Source organism: Cydia fagiglandana, chromosome 7 (genome assembly GCF_963556715.1).
Source record: "Cydia fagiglandana chromosome 7, ilCydFagi1.1, whole genome shotgun sequence".
In the NCBI taxonomy this organism is placed as follows: Eukaryota; Metazoa; Arthropoda; class Insecta; order Lepidoptera; family Tortricidae; genus Cydia; species Cydia fagiglandana.
The window spans coordinates 7,753,768-7,771,568 of record NC_085938.1 but is presented as its reverse complement, the minus strand read 5'-3'; the positions used below and the strand labels follow the sequence as shown (position 1 = coordinate 7,771,568).

Sequence of the window (17,801 nt, the reverse complement as noted above, 5' to 3'; positions counted from 1 at the left end):
GATTGCAGTGCGGTGCGGTAGTCTGTTACGGCTTTAAGCTTCTAATTAAATCCTTTTTTAATATAAAAAAGGGAATAGTGTGTCCATAGCCTAAAACGTCACGTTTTATATCTGGCAACCCACGCCAGTCCATCAGTCAAATCACGCAAAAAAAGAACCCAAAATTTAAAAGAGCAATTTTATTATTCCTGTGTTATAAGGTTACTATTTTTCTAATTTATAATATTGTTATACGCAAGTACTTACTGCTGTGTTCATAATAATAAATATATGTGTCTATTTTTAGGAAAATAATGTACTCCGTTCACGCCTAACCTAAGGTCACCTTACGTAAGATTGGCTCAGTTAACTTTAAAACTATGGGCAACCAAGTATCTGCTGATGCCGGTGTCAACCTAAAGGCCCCAGTAAACAACTCCAATCCGCCACCAGAATGTCCTATGCACAAAAAAGAAGAAAGCGTGCCCAAGGTTTCCGACTGCCCAGTGCAGCATGGGAAGGCAACCAATGACATAAACCCGTATAACATGGTAAAAACACTATATATTATATATTTATTATGTCGCACTTAAATTTTAAATACATTTTTTTGAAAATTTTTGTGATATTCATACTAGAGTCAGAGTTCAGATCAAGAAGTCTGCAATGATTTTGATAGCTTATGCAGTACAATGTTATTTTTTATACGTCATAGAAGTTTGACGTTTAAAATAATGCACTGTGTGTGCTGTGCTATCAGAATCGTAGACTTAACCCTTACTCTATGTGATTTTGCATCAGATTTTATACAACAATTCATTGATTTAAAACACAGATGCCACCAGCAAATCAGCAGCCAGCTCCGGACCAGCCTTTCCCCTTGCCCGTCCAACGCCAAGTGTCATCTATTCCCCGAGCCATGCCTGATGGTTCCACGGAGTTCTGGGTGTACCCGAGCCAGCAGATGTTCTGGAATGCTATGTTACGTAAGGGATGGCGTTGGAAGGATGAAGACATAAAGCCAAAGGACATGGAGGATATTATTAAAATTCATAACGCTAATAATGAACAGGTATATTTATAACAATATTTTTTTTAAATTTAGAAATAAATTTTTAGCATCAATATTTAGAGGCTGCTTCTTTTGAAACATATATTTTGGTTGATTTTCTGTTAAATCATAAAAAATTTAAATACTTATTACTACTTAGGTTATTTCTTTCCATGGTTGTATAAAAAATTGCATATGTGATGGTTACAACCCTTAGTGTATGTAAATGCAAGTATACTTGATATGTTTGTAAATTGAAATGAACTATTCGTTTTCAGGCTTGGCTAGAAGTGCTGAAATGGGAAGCACTCCACGCTAAAGAGTGTGGTCATCCTAGGCTAAAGAGTTTTGGAGGAAAGGCCACTCAGTACAGTCCTAGGGCTCAAATTCGCTCATGGCTTGGGTGGGTACCAATTCATTGTTTGCATGTTATTTTATTATATTAACCATGTTGGTGTCTAGAAATAGGGCTAAATACAAATTACTAAAATAATCTGTTTGGAAATTTCTACCTAGAACAAGCAAATCCATGTGCTGATCTTCAGAGATCGGCAAGAGTGAGCTATGCTATTTACCTTATAACTTGACAATATGTGAGTAACAGAGTATTGCTCGAAAAACATAAAAACTCAAAATTACGCAATTTTCCCAGATAAGTCCTAGCTAGATCGATTTTTCGCCCCCGAAAACCCCCATAGCAAATTTCATCAAAATCTTGAGGCGTTTCTGAGATCCACGAAATATATATTTAATAAATAAATAAATACTCATATACAAGAATTGCTGGTTTAAAGATATAAGATGTCTTACGTCATATTATAAGGCAAATATCTCACCCTCGCCAACCATTGCTGATCATATTTAGCATTATGAGGTTAACAATCTTGACGCATCTTTTTTTTTGAAAAATTAGTCTGCAATTATGTGACAAAAGCATATAAACATCAGGGGACATTTTTACACAGATCAACCTAGCCCCAAACTAAGCAAAGCTTGTACGATATACATACTTATGTACATTGGAAACACCCATGACTCAGTAACAAATATTTTTTGTGTTCGTCACACAAATAAATGCCCTTACCAGGATTCGAACCCAGGACCATCGGCTTCACAGGCAGGGTCACTACCCACTAGGCCAGACCGGTCGTCAAATAATGTGTTCATTTACATTATACTGTAATGCTGTGTTACTTATTTGACTAATAAATAAATAAATAATAAATAATTATTTTGGTTTAATAAGTAATACCTAGTTACTATTTTATTAAAGCATTTTTCAATAAAAAGACATGTTAAGATTATTTACCATTTTTCTAAAGCAAAAAAAATGAGGTATAGGCAATTGAGGCACTCGTTTCAGTATATTCCTCGGAAACTAATAGTTTTGTGATACTAGGTTTTTCCTTCAATTTATGTCATATATTATGCTTCACATCAGCACCTAATTAAATTGTCCATTCCAAAGTTTACTGTACAAACTTTATATGTTAATGAAATTGATAAATTAATATTATGTAAATACAAAACAAGACAATAAGTCGATAGGGGGCGCCACCTGGACCAGGAAAGCCATTGATAGAAAGGAATGGAAGCAGCTGGGAGAGGCCTATGTGTCAGAAGACACGCTGAACACTAATCCGGTCAATATGATGTGTTAGTTTTTAAGTAAATTTGTTTATATATATAATGTAATACTGTTTTAGTTTTGGCAATAAAGGCTATTATGATTATGAAATACAAAACTAAATCCTTTTGCTTCTCTAATTACAGGTACGAACTGCCATTTGACCGTCACGACTGGATTGTAGACCGGTGTGGCAAGGAAGTCCGCTACGTCATCGACTATTACGACGGAGGAGAACTTGACAACAAATACCAGTTCGCCCTCCTCGATGTCAGGCCCGCCTTAGACTCCTTCGAAAATGCTTGGGACAGAATGAAAGTTATGTACATGAGATATCGTTATGAACTCATCGGTGACAAAGACTCTTCAACAAAACTAACAAATTAGAAATAGCCAATACTTTAGAGTATTACAAATAACTTTAATGTTTGTTATAAGGTCCTTAATTTTGATCAACTAAATTAAATTAAAACAATGATTAAAGCACTGAATAACTGTTCAATAGAATAATGATATTTATTCAAAAATAAATAAAATAGAAATAATAGTGCTTGCCTTTGTACCGGACATGAGTTCTATCATGTTAAATTATGCTTTGTCAGTTTAATCATAAAAAGTTAGGATTGCAAAAATAAGTAGATTAAAATTAGAGTTGATTAAAGTTGTGGAGTCTTTCTGTCGGCAAGTGTTGTCACTGCTAAAGCTCTTTGTGATTAAATGTGTTATTTATTTATTTATTTTATTTTTAAATTTGATCTGCACTATTATATATTTTTAACCCCGATGCAATACAATGAGAGTTGTAAAGCTACGAATTTGCTAACATGCCTTAAGAGAGTTAAGAGGGCATCGGCCGTCGAGTGGCGCCCTCATTGGGGGAATTGTGTTTTCGAATAAACCAAAAATGTGTGTGGTCACAATTTATCATTTGCCGTTTAGTTGATAAAGCAAAATAAAACTGACAAAAACCAAGTGTGGAATCAGTAGGTCATCAAAATTAAAATACTGAATTATATAGATATTAATAGGGTAGTTGACTGACTAGTTAAATCAGTTTTTTTTTTCAACTGTCAAAACGATCAGCCAACTATGTAATCTATACTAATATATGAAAAACAGAACAATGCACGGTGGCTCGGCTTGTATGGAGAAGGGGTCATAAGTCGATTTCTCCAAAAGTATCAAAGATACCCTCAAAATAAAAATATGTTCGTGTTTATTGTTTAAATATCTACTAAAAAAACAGTAATAAATAGTTTTACTTTGTATATTTTAGCATAAAAAAAAACCTAACTGATAACAAAAAACTATGCAAAATACATACTACTTTAAAGGCTTATAAAAATACAATAAAAAAATAAATTATAACGTATTCTTGAATAATATAATAAAACAAATAGTTTTTATCAATTATATTGTATAAATCTATATTTAAAATTAAAACTTATATATTTACAGAGATGCTAATATCGTACAAATTATGCAACGCAAAATATTTTACGTCACGTGTCAGTTACCTTAAAAAACTAACCTAGGTCAACTAATACTTTAGATTCGTCTAAAATGTATTTTAAACATCTAGTTAAATAAGTACACATTGTGACAACTATTGATTTTTCGTTTTTGGTAGTTTCCTACGGCCCGTAATCATAGGGTTCGAATTTACTAGAAAATGATTTAAGAGATTCGTATTTGTCTTGGTGCGCGCACACAATTACTTTACCATACGAAGGTAAAACAGGATAAACCCGAAAATTTTATAAAAGTACGTAGTAACAAATATTGGTGTTTTGTTAGTATAGCTTCTGTGAGAAGAGATAGCACATGCATCGTAAGGATTTGATTGGTCTCTAAATTAGCTAATATTCGTCAAGTTGTTGACTGCTGCTGCATCCAAGGATGCTAGTGCTGCTAATCTTCTGCGTTTTGACCGCTAACTACAAGCCGAAAATTCCTTTTTTAGCCATCCGGCTGAAGTAGAGGGTTCCGAATTGCCCGATGATGACGGTTGTCCCAATTCAATATTTAACGTATTTTCAGTCACCTTATTTTTAATGGCAAATTAACACTTTGCTTCTCACTTAACCAGTCCAAATGTTTCTTAAGAACTAGACAATTAGTTCCCGAAGAAGATTTCCAATAAAATACACGTCGACTACAAAAATGTACTTAATGATGCTATACAAATTACTAGTATCCACATTTTCTACATCTGGCACCATTCCTATTAGTTGTTGTAGCACTTGACGACGTCTTTCTGTATCTAAACTACTAGTAGAGAGCCATAGTTCAAATACGAATCCCCTTGTAAAAGATCCGACGTACATATCACCTGAAAAAAGAAAGAAAAAGGTAAATTTCCATTCGTAATATTTTCCTAGTAGGTGCTACGCCTTGGCCTACGCAGGCGTAGCAGTCTTATAAAAACTAAATAGGCAATTTACTGCAGAAACAAGTTTATGGCCGTTAATCTAGAAATATCGAGCTTCAAAATGATGCTAGTTTCGTTTTTAAAATCGTGTCTCAAATTAACTAAAAGTTTAAGTCAACAAAATATTCTAATCATTATTCATACGACTTTTTGCCGTGGCGTAGACCCAATATTATGAATATATATTTTATTGTAATACTAAACAATCTATGTAAATCAAAACAACATACCTGATTCTTTAAGCTCCATATTAATAATAGTCACTAAAATCACTATTTAGTCAGGAATGCACCACTAATCACCGATCACTTAATGAGTCTCTGATAAGAGAGCGCGTACAAACGGGAGTTGTGTTCACTTTCTAGGTTCGTTATAGAATGAAGGTAATTACTTATACAGGAACTATTTATACCTAATTAAAGTACGTTTATCGGCAAATTAGAAACAGCCATTAGAAATTTAAAACTACCACATGCATTTTTTTGGATCATGGCCTATGGCCAGCCCACCGTGCAATGACGCCACGGTCAAGTTACCTACTCTATAGTTCTGTCGGATGTATTAAATAAAAAATATGACTGAAAATACCTGCAGTCTAGGTTTTTCTTTTTTTAGTTCTTTAGTTTTGTCGTGCTTTATTACGTATTTATTACGCACGGTGTAATATAATTTACAGGACACATCCTTATTGGTTTATTAGACAACACATTTCCCCAATTGAGGGCGCCACTGGACGGACGATGCAGTCTTAAATAGCCCTCGCGCAAAATGTCGAGTTGCAATACAATGCCTGTAAAAAATCTTCAATACAAGTGACCAAAATCTTCACGTCACGACGACGACGTGACGTCAATTCTTGGGATTAGTTGTCAAGCGGACCCCAGGCTCCCTTGAGCCGCGGCAAAATACCGGGATAGCGAGGAAGAAGGGAATACAAGTGACCATAATTTCAAGAACAACTACAACTGTCAACAAAAAGATAATTGATCGATTATTTTGAAATTAAACATAATATTATATGAACATTGGTAAACTTGTGAAATTGAGCATCAAACAAGTCTTCAAGAGTACAGTTCTGGTCACATTTATTCAATGGCATTAGGACATTTAGGACACAATATCATCATCAGATTTCTGTTTTAAGCAATAAATAACTCTATAAGGCAAATTGAATCCTATCACATTGAAACAAAGTTCTAAACCATGTGGGAAATATAATTCCCTCTTGCCTTATAAAAAGGCTTAAAGAAAAAGTATGATTGTTCCTACCAACAAACTCCAAAGCAACTAATAAATTGAGATATATGATAGGTACTTAAGATTCAAAGCTGCTTTAGCTGATAGCAGTAGAAATGTCCTTTATTTACTAGTTATTTACTTATAACGCTTAAAATTTTAGTGCATAAGTAACATAAGTTGTTAAACATGTGAAATTGTGAAATAAAATTCTGAGACTAATTTTTATTTATTTTTACTTGCTATCGTTCTTACCTATGAAGTCACGTTACGTCGCGTGGGATGGGGACAAATGGGAATACCAATATATTGCAATATGTACTTTGTATTCTTTTGTCTGATGATGAATAGAATAATCACCTTTAAATATAAGTACATACTCGTAACTCTGCCACAGGTGTGAGGTGTTCTGTTCTAATTTTAGTCTTATACCAGGAAATACAATGAAGCGCACTGCGCAAGAAGCAAGAAATAAAAACAGTAAATTATACATAGTTTAATTTTCCACATTGACAATTTGAGAACATAATCCTTTGCATTCATTCTTAAATATCTCAACTTGTTGTTCAATGTATCCTTCAAAGTTATTATATGGGCAGGAAGGAAGCACTTTGAACTTCGGTTTGCCTTTACTGCTGTGGTACACTGATCTGAGCGTAAGAATCGGCGGCTTGTCGGGGAACTTTGCACCTGAAAGTATGGAATTCGTATTCATATTTGAATCATTTACAATAAGGACAACATTACATAATTTGTCTGGTTGTCACTCCTAATCTCTTCCTACTATTCAGACATGTATACAAATTAACTGTAGCCTAATGGGGTTGGCAACTGTCAAACGTTTGCATAGATGGCGCCATCATAGCTTGCCCCTTTTTCTATGAGATTTGGCTTAAAGGGCTTCCAGGGTATTAAAAGAAAACAAAAAATTGACACAATTCTAGGGATTGACAGGGCAAGCTATGATGGCGCCATCTGCTAAAAACTTCCACCGGCCAACCCCATTAAGCAGTATAGCTCGTACCAATGAATTCCTCGGAACGAAAGCATACGAAGTGTCATTAACCCTTTACCAGGCTAAGGGATATATATTTCCCACATACGGCACTTCAAACACGTGTATCTTAGATCAGTAAGACTGACATTCGATTGTCATTTTTGAAATGTCAGCATGTAGGTAAAGGGTTAAAATTTGTCAATTTAGTATCAGGGTCTTCGGTATCAGATTTATGGTACTTACACTACTTGCACCTATCATAGTACCCATATAAGTTTTTAAAATCTAACATGGTCAAAATTTCTCACCTATATCTATCTGTAACATCCAATGAAAGTCGTTCATTTCAAACAGGAACGCTGCGTTGTTTGCGTCGTGCTCTAACACCGCCCCTTCGTATCTCACAATGAGCTGGGCCAGTAATTCCCGCTTAAGCTTTTCATTATTCAAAAGCGCTTGAATCTAAAAATTAAAAACAATACACATCATAAAATACACCTTGGCTCACTATCGTTTTCGTTGGCGAAATATGCTTTGCTCCACTACGCATAATAATTGTATGTTACTCTCTCTCATTTAATTTTATACCTTATGTCTGTGTAACAAAGAACAGATTCGCACTACTTTTAGTAGTAGTATTATTAGGTGAATCAACTATTTCTTGTTTTCATTCTGTCCCGTCAGCCAGAAGACAATTTATAGTAGCAACATTTTATTAGAAGAACTCTTGTAGCATGCTACAAGCACGATAATGTAACATGTTACATTATCATGCTTGGTAGATGGTAGATGGCCCATTTTAGAACAAAAATACATGTCCGGAGTGTGTCCGGATAATTTAATTGCCATGAAATATTATTTAATAAAAGTTGATTCACCCATTTATTTATAATACTTACTTTATTATTTAACAGTTCTGTGACCATGGGGACGTAATCCATTAAGACTCCAGACTGATGCATCCTGTAAATAAATAATGTAATTTATGAAATAGATATAGGTGGACATACACATATTTAGTAAGTATATTAAAGACATCTTTGAATACAACACATAGGATTTTCAATTGAAATATTAATTTCTTTATAATGATTATAACCCAGGACTAAATTGAAATCAGAGTAATACATTTTAAAACCCTACCCCGGACACTTCAAACTGGAGTAATGAGAGCCCTATCTGTATACCTAATTAATACCTTATGTTACCTTCCAGATGGAAAAACACAAATTTGTGGAAATCAAGTGTTACTTACGGTGGTAATGTTATGTTGCCAAGAGATTTTGTGAGCAGAGGTGACAGAATCAACTCCGCATTGGTAGAATTGGGATATCTCACAAGCAGCAGGGCTGTGTCAATACCAGGGTTTTGATCAACACTGTAAACAATAAAATACTGTAGGTATCTAAGGTTGGTATTCCGCCTGTCCAATATGCATTGTGTCTCTCTATCACTAAGCAAAATGTGAGATGCAAATAGACTCTAATATTTTTGTTCCATTAAAAATAAACTCAATAAAATAAAACACAAACAATCCCATTACAAAAGTAAAAATATATTGCCATTTAAATCAGTTGACAAAAAGATTGTTAAGATATTAACAATGAATGTCATTGTATCCATACCTTTCATTAAATAACTCTGGTAAACGAGAAGTGTCCACATTCAGCCTTATCAGGAACTCAACAACATGGCTCCCAACCCAAACTTCAATATCTGTTTCCGATGTAAGTGCATCCCCGAGTAAGGCACTATACTCAAAGTAAGCTCGAGAACTTTCATCTTCATTTAATTTTCTAATCTGGAATTGTATTTTTTTTTTTGTAATAAAAATTTAAAGGTATAATATTATTATATATCTCAAAATGGCTAATTTATTCTCATAAAAAAGTTGAGTGAAAGTCTCTTAAGTGCATTCTAATATTTTTAAAAATATATGAGATTTTTAAAACATACCTGGTGAATCTTGTACAAATTTAGCAGCTCTGATATGACTCCACTTAAAGCCTTAGGATCATTCTCATTCCACTTAGCAAGGCTTGGGACTTTATCCTCCAAGAAGTCTTCGTCAAGATTATTCAGAAATGACTCATCATCAAATCTGAAGTCCGGAGCAAACCATGGAGTTGAAGCATCAAAGATTACTTCCCATTTCAATTTCTTAGAACAGTATGGTAGGACTAATCGGAATTGACTTTCAGCTCCATCCGCAGATCCAGATATTCTTTCGATATCGACCTTTGTTTTGCATAATCCTGTCAACATTAATATTATTAAGGGTCAAAGAGTAAGTTCAAAACAATTTGTACAGGCAAATATAGCTGGAAAAAGAACTTTGTCAGTAGAAAAGGAGCAAAATTCAAATTTTCTATGGGGCTGTTCGCGCCAATTTTTTTTAAATTTGCCGCTTGTCTACTGACAGAAATGGCTCTGCAGACTATAGCTTAAAAACAGTGGTGTAGTTTGACGTGGGCGAATGGGGGGCTTCGCCCTCGGCCTTGCCCTTAGGAGGGTCTTGCAAAGCCAACCTTTTTATTACCTCGTGAACACATTGAAAAGGGCCTCGCAGATGTGGTTTTCGCTCACGGCTAGTGGTTCACGCTACGCCACTACTCAAAAACTTGAGTTTACATAAGTACATACCCAATTTAAGATCCTGATAAATGTTTTGAATGTAAGGGCGAAAAACTTGTGCAATATCGTTTATAACTCCAAAGCTTTCTGTTCCCATCATTGGTTGACTGAATTCACTTTGTTTACCTTGTTAATTGTTGTAAACTTGAGCGGCTTAATAAAAGCTTAATTCAAAACAGTTACGGATCGACTTATTCTCTATTCCTGGCTCTAATCAAATATTTACAAATACAGTGATTCCTACAGAGTAATATAAATTTCTTCTTTAATTGCAAATTGGTAAAGAATGCGACGCAAAGTCGGAAAGATAGAAATTAGAAATGTCAACATCAACATCTTGACAAGACAAGAGTGCCTGTTCAAATACCATTCAAATACCAATGAATATTATAGCTGTAACAGCCGACCGCACCAATTCGCGACCTTGGTGCGCCTACCCATAAGTTTAGTGAGATAAGATATTGCTTTCTCGCTCTCACTTGTGTGCGGTGCCGGGCGCACGAAGGTCGCGGCGCGGTGCAGTAGTGTGTTAAAGCTATTATCTAGGTCTAAAAGACATAACACACTACCGCACCGAACCAAGATCAGTGGTATTACGGCAGTACCCGTTTTGGAACAGCACACGGGTTTTGCAAATGTCCAAATTGTAGTAGAAACCTTTCCAGTTCAGTTTTTCATGTTGATCAAAGTTTCTATTACTGATATTATTTTGTATTAAAATAACGAAACTATTTTTTTTTTTATGCTTAACTTGCATTATTTATTTATAATGGATAAAAGAACTAGAACAAACACGTTTTTTTAGAAAATATGATCCACTTATTGGACCCTGTGATTTAACCTTTTTATGTACCTTATGTACCCATACGTACGTACGTTTTTCATTTCTGACACTGACATTGGTAAAAGCAAAGCTTAGCTTAGCCAGTGCTTGTGAAGTGAATTCAAGTAATAAACTGAAGAGATATCAATCAACTAATGATAGAATTTCTTATTAAATTTGCCAGTTGTTTAGATCGAAACCTATAAGTACTGAACGTTTGAAATTCGGTTCTGTGTATCACGTATTTATGTAGTAGTCGTGTCTTATTTTTGCACCATTTGCCTTTCGTTGATGAAAATTATGGGAAAAAAGTGAAATAAACTCATTAAATTAGCTGGCCCGTCATTATTTTCTATAGTTTATTAAAATTAACCATAAAGTATTTTTTACACCGATAAGTACACGAATCTATTACCCTGTGATTTACAAGCTATGAAAAATATGAATTCTCTACAGAACAACATTTCTGAGCTCTTAAAATTAGCCAAAAAGTTCAACTGCTTCTATTTCTCAGGTGATTGAATAATTGTTATATTACGACCGTCCGAAACTGAACGATACGTTCACTCGAAATTCAAACACGCGCTCAAGAGGACACAGCTTTAAACTAGTACTACAAAGCATAAAACAAATATCGGCAAAAACTTTATGTTAAACCGAATATTAAAGACTGAACAAATTAACCTCCAAACTTAAGAACTCTAAGTGTGAAACAATCTAAAACAGTGAAATTGTGCTAAGTGATGGTTTAGAGTTTTTACCAGTATCAGCTGCCTTCTAAATGAAATAATAAAAATAAGTTCTTAGCTTTACACCTTCATTGCTGTGTGTATGATGTATGACTTTTGTTTTTAGGTTTACATCAAGGCATATGTAAACCATTCATAGTTGCTGGCCACCAAGTGGGTCTAATTCGACCTGATATCATGAAATATCTTCAAAAATTTCCAGAGGTAACCTTTATCTTCTACATACCTATTATAATTTGGCTATAAGGTAATTAAGTTTTTAGTACAGTAGAACCTCAATTATCTGAAGGTTAACCTGGTTTTTCTAAACATTAGTGTGGATTGGTTTCTCGCTGCTGCTGCGCATAGGTATGAGTAAGTATCAAGGGTGTTGAAAGTTAACTTTTAGGTAAATACTAACTACACGAAACTTATGTTATAGTGTTCCGTTCCTGTAAAAGTAATGAAATAAATGCATTTGTATAGTATTTGTATTTGAAGCTCTTTTTGTTTCATCAGATGGTGTTAGCCCGCTTATGTCAATCAGTATGCATGTACATACTTTAATATACTGTATGATTTTCCAAAAAACCTACATTTTGACTATCTGAACTTTTGATTATCCGAACTAGTCTTGGTCCCAAGTAGTTTGGATAATTGAGGTTCTACTGTATTATCAATACTTTTGTTTCAGGTTTTTATAATCGCTGGTAAATATGTGGAGCTAAATCCTGCATTCCGTGACTATCAAGAAAGAACAGCAAAAGTAGCTGATGTGTTACAGAACTTGAGAAAAGATGGAGAGTTGTGTGCACTCAAGGGTTGGAGGGATGAGGTTAGTAGCTTAGAAACATATTGCTCTACATTAAATATCTTATACCTTTAAATAAGCAATTCTTGTATATTTATTTGCATATATATTTTGGGGATCTTATAAAAGGCGCTATTTAGATGAAATTTTCTATATGGGGGTTTTCGGTGGTAGCTAGGTCTTATCTCTGGGAAACACGCATTTTTGAGTTTTTATACGTTTTCCGAGTAATGCTCCCTCCCAGATATTGTTAATAATGACAAATAAAACATGATTGTATTGATTCAAATGTTTTCTGTTTTGGTAAAAACACAGTTCAATGGTGACAGAAACTGGTGACAAAACCTAGAAAAAAAAATATGTACCTACATTAAAGCCAGTTTTTAGTATTTATAATTTATAATAATTTATGCAAAAGGCACTAATGAAAGTACAGTGCATATGAGTTAATCACAGACACTTATTAGACACTTGTGAGACAGATGTTTTAAAAAAATATAATTTAAAATTAATTTTGCATATATGGAAATTGTACAATCTAAAAAACAATTTCTTATTTGTTTTAGTGTTTTGGAGTGAGCACCCCCTTTTATTATGAAAGCTTGATGGAAATGGAACGGAGCGCGATTTGCCTGTTCGGCATTAGGAACTATGGTGTCAGTGTCTCCGGCTATGTTAACCATCCCACCAAAGGGCTGTGCATCTGGTTGCAGCAGAGGAGCTTCACCAAACAAACATGGCCAGGTTAGTGCATGATAGTATGGTAGAAGCCATAGAAGGATCGTTCTCTAGGGTTCATTCATGTCACGCCCTGTAGCCCGGGTGTAAGAATACAGCTACGGTATCCCCTGCCTGTCGTAACAGGCGACTAAAAGGGGGTCGCAGCTAGGGACTGCGATTGAAAAAAGTGCGGACCCACAAAGGGTCATAACGCTAATAGGACGGCACTGACTCGTTCATTGGAGATCCCAGAGCCGTCCGAAATGCGCCTAGGAGGACAACTGGGAGGTTTTTAGTCGGTGAAAGTGCGACATAACATCCGCGCTGTCTCTGCGGTGCGGGATACCTCCACAACGGATTTTCCTCCCAATAAAAAAAAGGGTTCAATCATGTCAGCTCTCTAGGTACATAGTTGATGTTTGGATACCTAAAGCCGCGCCAATGTGTGAGTATAAAAAATGCTAATCACGCATAAAGCTAAGACGTCTCACTCGCACGCCAGAGACACATCTGAAAACCGCCTTTTTAAGATAATGCTTTGAGCATCCCTACTGATAAACATATCGTGCCAACGCGAAATACTGAAATCAATCCTTGCATCGGTTGAGATAAAGTGTAATAAAAATAAGATTCAGATAAGGATAAAATTTACAAGCTTCATCATTGTTTTTATTCATTTCCAAAAGGGGGATTATTTAATGATTTTTGTGAATACCTACCATGTCCGTTCTACTAGATATATCTCAAAATTTTCACTTAAAAAAAATCTGTAAGTAATCTAGTAAATAACTCATTTATTAATGACATTAATTATACATTATGTATTCATAAGTATGAACTATAGTAAAGTTACTATAATGTCTTCTAAAAAATAATTACTGTTTTATGACCAAACAGGAAAATGGGACTGTTTCGTCAGCGGCGGATTGGCAGTCGGCTACGGCATCCTGGAGACCTGCATCAAGGAAGCTGCAGAGGAGGCGTCCGTGGAGGGAGAGTTGGCGAAGAAGTTGGTGCCCGCTGGTTGTGTCAGGTTAAATCATTTTTATAATTTAGTAATTTAAATCTGTAGTCCACGGTAATCGAGGCAGAGGCAGATCGAGAAAGAGATCGGGATTGGCGGGATTGCTCAGCATAGGGAGGGTTGGAAAGGAAGAGGGGAGACCTTTGCCCAGCAGTGGGACACACACATAGACTGATAAAAAAAATCAATCCACATGCCAATCGACGTGTGGGCCAAGAAAACTGCCGAAATTTCGTCACCCTTATTACCTAGGCAATAGGGTCGAAGTAAGTAAATTAATTGCTGCAGGGTAGATGTTCGCGCACCGCCGGGCGAGCACACTGAATGATTTGCCGCGCTCGCCCGGCGGTGGACTCTATTGCCTAGGTCATAAGGGTGACGATACGACATTTTAACTAAAATACCAGTATCTCAGTTCTGCAATGGAATTCCGCTTGGTGCCCATAGAACGAAATGAAGAACAGAGAAATATCTATCTAATGACCTAACTCTCAACTCTGTTGGTTTTGGGGCAATTCTGACGCATAGTACTTTCAAAAATTTCTCCCTGACACCTAAACACTAGGGTTTTACTCAGTCGGCCCGCAGACGGACTTCTAAGTCCCGATGGACAGTCCTTATTGTGTTGAAATCACAAGCCGCAATAGGTACCTATTACTATATTTTGTTTGTAGCGAAAACATGATTTTCTCAAACCTATGATAGAAAATCAAAAAAATCAGCCAAGAGCATTTCGGGCCATGCTCAGTGTAGGGTTTTGTAGTTACCATTCTGTCAGAATAGGCTAGGCGTGTTGCCTCTCTGTGGAACTTGTAAATTCGTACGTAAGTGTGACAGGGACTTGGCAAGACGTCGAACGTGGATCGCGGTAGGCCCAGCATTGGGACGTGTATGGTTTGAAGGGTCTCTATTGTTTCCCAAATAGTTCTAAGTCATAATGTATTGTTTGTCCGAATTTTCGTTAGTCATAATTGGTTTTTCTCAGAAACGCGTTACTTTTCAGGATTGGCATAAAACAAACCTAACCTAACCTTTCTACAGAATAACCTTACGAAAATCCTGAAAAGTTAACGGTTTCAGTTTTATGACTAACGATAATATGACAAACAATACATTATGACTAAAAACTTTATGGGAAACAAAGGGACCCCATGGTTTGAATTACTATTATGATACGGAAGCCTAAAAGGGTGCCAAAACCTTGTTAACACAGGGAAGAAATGACGTATGTGAGTGAATAGAGTTTGTTATAGATACATAGGTTTAACTTTTCCATTTCATATTGCAGCTTCTACTTCGAGAGTGAGAGGGGACTGTTCCCAAACACGGAGTATGTGTACGACCTGGAGTTGCCTTTAGATTTCGTTCCACAAAATGCCGACGGTGAAGTAGAGGGTTTCGAGCTCCTGACGGCGCAGGAATGCATCCAGAGGGCCCTTACGCCGCAGTTCAAAACTACCAGTGCACCTGTCCTCTTGGACTTTCTCATAAGGAAGGGATTCATCACTCCAGAAAACGGTAAGATTAAAGGCTTCGTCACACAGGCACGTTTTCCGGGCGGGGCGTGAGCGGAGCGCGCCGCTTTTACATATAAAACGCTCACGCCGCGCCCGGAAAACGTGCCTGTGTGATGGAACCTTTAAGAGTGTTCTTGTTTGTTACATAGGATGTGATTTGAACATTAAAGATTACTTTGGTAAACTAAGCTTTTGCCCGTGACTTCGTCTGCGTGGAATTAGTTCAAGCAGTTAGAGTAAATATAGCGCTTGAATAAAACCGAATGGTAATAATTTTGAGCATAATATGCTTAATTGTTTACACCAATTAACAGGCAATTCATTCATTTTCACCCCCCTCTTCACACTCTTTAGGGATGATTTCAGACATAACAGCTATCCCATGTTCCCCGGAACTTAAATATCTCTATGCCAAAAACTAAATCCGTTCAGCGCTTTAAGCATGAAGAAGTTACAGACAGATACACTTTCGCATTTATAATATTAGTATGGATATTTAGTCGAGTCCCGTCTTTAATAGAACTTATGCAACGAAGAAATACCTTTCTGAAATATTGTACCTTGATCCTTAACTATTATGATAGCATACCATAATCATTTTACAATGTTGTTGTTATACTGTGTTGCACTGCAAGCGCACGTAACGTAATCCAAGGCTTGATAGCATATTGTTTCACGCGAACATTGTGCTGGATAGTTAAAGCGAAGGTTCACACTCATATTAGTGGTAGAAAAAATTGTGTGCTTGCATTAATTTTTCTTACTAATTACAAATCGGAAAGATAACTAAACCTAATTATCTTTTTTTAATATTTCGACATAACAAAGAATAAATTATGAATTGAATTATCATTTATTCACAAGAATATAATATGGTACATGAGATGTATGTTCTGTTTTAATATTATTTACATTTATATCTGCTGTAAACGAACACGAAGTTTACTTCCTTAATGCCTACCTAGGGTAATTAAAATTAATTATTATCATTGAATATTCAACTCGTTATAACATACTTACCTTTTAAACTTAGAAATACACATATACACATTTATAACTATACAAGTATGTATATATAGTCCTCTTCCTGGTTTTCGATGACGCCCACCCTAAATAACCATTTTGAACGCTGTCCAGCGTGAGCCCTAATGTGCATATATCAGCCGACTTCAGCGTCTATCTATATACATTTTTAAAATCCGAGAAAGAGAAAAAGGAAACCAGGCTTTTGAAGCTTTATTTGTGTAAGATTTCCATTTGATATGTTTATATTAACTAAACTTTAATTAATATTTGCAGAACCAAATTACCGGTACCTAGTTGAGCTGCTCCACGTCCCGTTGCAGTCGATCTACAACTGGCCTTACACCGCCGCCAGCATCGTCAACGGCGATGGTCCGCAATTACAAATATCAAACTAATCGTGATCATACATTATGTAGCTAACATTATATCATTGCCCCAGATAATTTTCTAGTAGTTTTAATTATTTTATATAATTTGTATGTACGTCGTATTTATTACACGTTTCGTGATTCCATTTTTGATTTTACTTTAGGGTGTGCTTGTAAATGGTTCCGTTTTGATTTTTCGTCTTACTCATGTTGTTCGATTATTTTAATAATTATTTAAAACTATAATAATGCGATTCCTTAGCTTTTTTTTATCAAATTCGTACAACCAATCAATATTACGAAAAAATAAATTGTGTTTATTGAGAATGAATTTAAAAAATATTTTAATGTTTAATCGTCGTTGGACAGGTTTATTTTACATTCATCATAAAATATGTATACATTTCTTTGCCGTTATAAAAATTATCCTTAAACTAGTGATTGACAGATGGTTTTAGTAACATTTTATTTTCTACCTAATGGTTGAAGGTAATAATCATGAAAGAACCGTCATGGACAAGCATTGTATTGTATGGCTTGTTTTAAATAACTATTTACTTTATCTTGTTTGTATTAAGATAAACATCAAATTAATGTAAACCTGTCAATCACAAACTAGATTAAATTTCAAATTGTGCGATTTCTATATGCGTATTTAGTTGTAAAATTTAAACATTTCAACTTTACGTCAATCTTTTGTGCACTTGAAAGAGACCAACTTCTGAAGTAGTTGGAATGTTACTAAAGACGATAGTTTAGCTAGGTATGGTTAATTTCTGTGATACTTTACCAATTCGGTATAAGGGACTTGTAATTTAGTTGAGTGTGA

At 35.4% G+C, this 17,801-nt stretch overlaps 3 protein-coding genes across 3 annotated transcripts; 2 read left to right on the top strand and 1 right to left on the bottom strand.

Annotated features, from left to right (window-relative positions):
- The first annotated feature begins 103 nt into the window (after positions 1 to 103).
- Positions 104 to 6,548, top strand: LOC134665855 (holocytochrome c-type synthase). The gene is made up of 5 exons (XM_063522887.1): positions 104 to 200; positions 287 to 530; positions 815 to 1,051; positions 1,309 to 1,433; positions 2,804 to 6,548. Exons 2-5 carry the CDS (start codon positions 360 to 362, stop codon positions 3,042 to 3,044), a joined length of 774 nt encoding a protein of 257 aa, XP_063378957.1. The 5' UTR covers positions 104 to 200; positions 287 to 359; the 3' UTR covers positions 3,045 to 6,548.
- A 262-nt stretch (positions 6,549 to 6,810) lies between these two features.
- LOC134665806 (BRISC and BRCA1-A complex member 2-like) lies at positions 6,811 to 10,268 on the bottom strand. Its single transcript, XM_063522794.1, has 7 exons — positions 9,965 to 10,268; positions 9,278 to 9,576; positions 8,947 to 9,122; positions 8,577 to 8,699; positions 8,221 to 8,284; positions 7,630 to 7,783; positions 6,811 to 7,014 (listed from the first exon to the last, which is right to left on the bottom strand). Exons 1-7 carry the CDS (start codon positions 10,053 to 10,055, stop codon positions 6,821 to 6,823), a joined length of 1,101 nt encoding a protein of 366 aa, XP_063378864.1. The 5' UTR covers positions 10,056 to 10,268; the 3' UTR covers positions 6,811 to 6,820.
- Positions 10,269 to 10,871: 603 nt separating this feature from the next.
- Positions 10,872 to 17,118, top strand: LOC134665849 (uncharacterized). The gene is made up of 7 exons (XM_063522880.1): positions 10,872 to 11,292; positions 11,634 to 11,731; positions 12,201 to 12,341; positions 12,884 to 13,061; positions 13,935 to 14,070; positions 15,350 to 15,579; positions 16,878 to 17,118. The coding sequence occupies exons 1-7, from the start codon at positions 11,211 to 11,213 to the stop codon at positions 16,997 to 16,999; spliced, it is 987 nt and encodes a 328-aa protein (XP_063378950.1). The 5' UTR covers positions 10,872 to 11,210; the 3' UTR covers positions 17,000 to 17,118.
- The last annotated feature ends 683 nt before the right edge of the window (positions 17,119 to 17,801 follow it).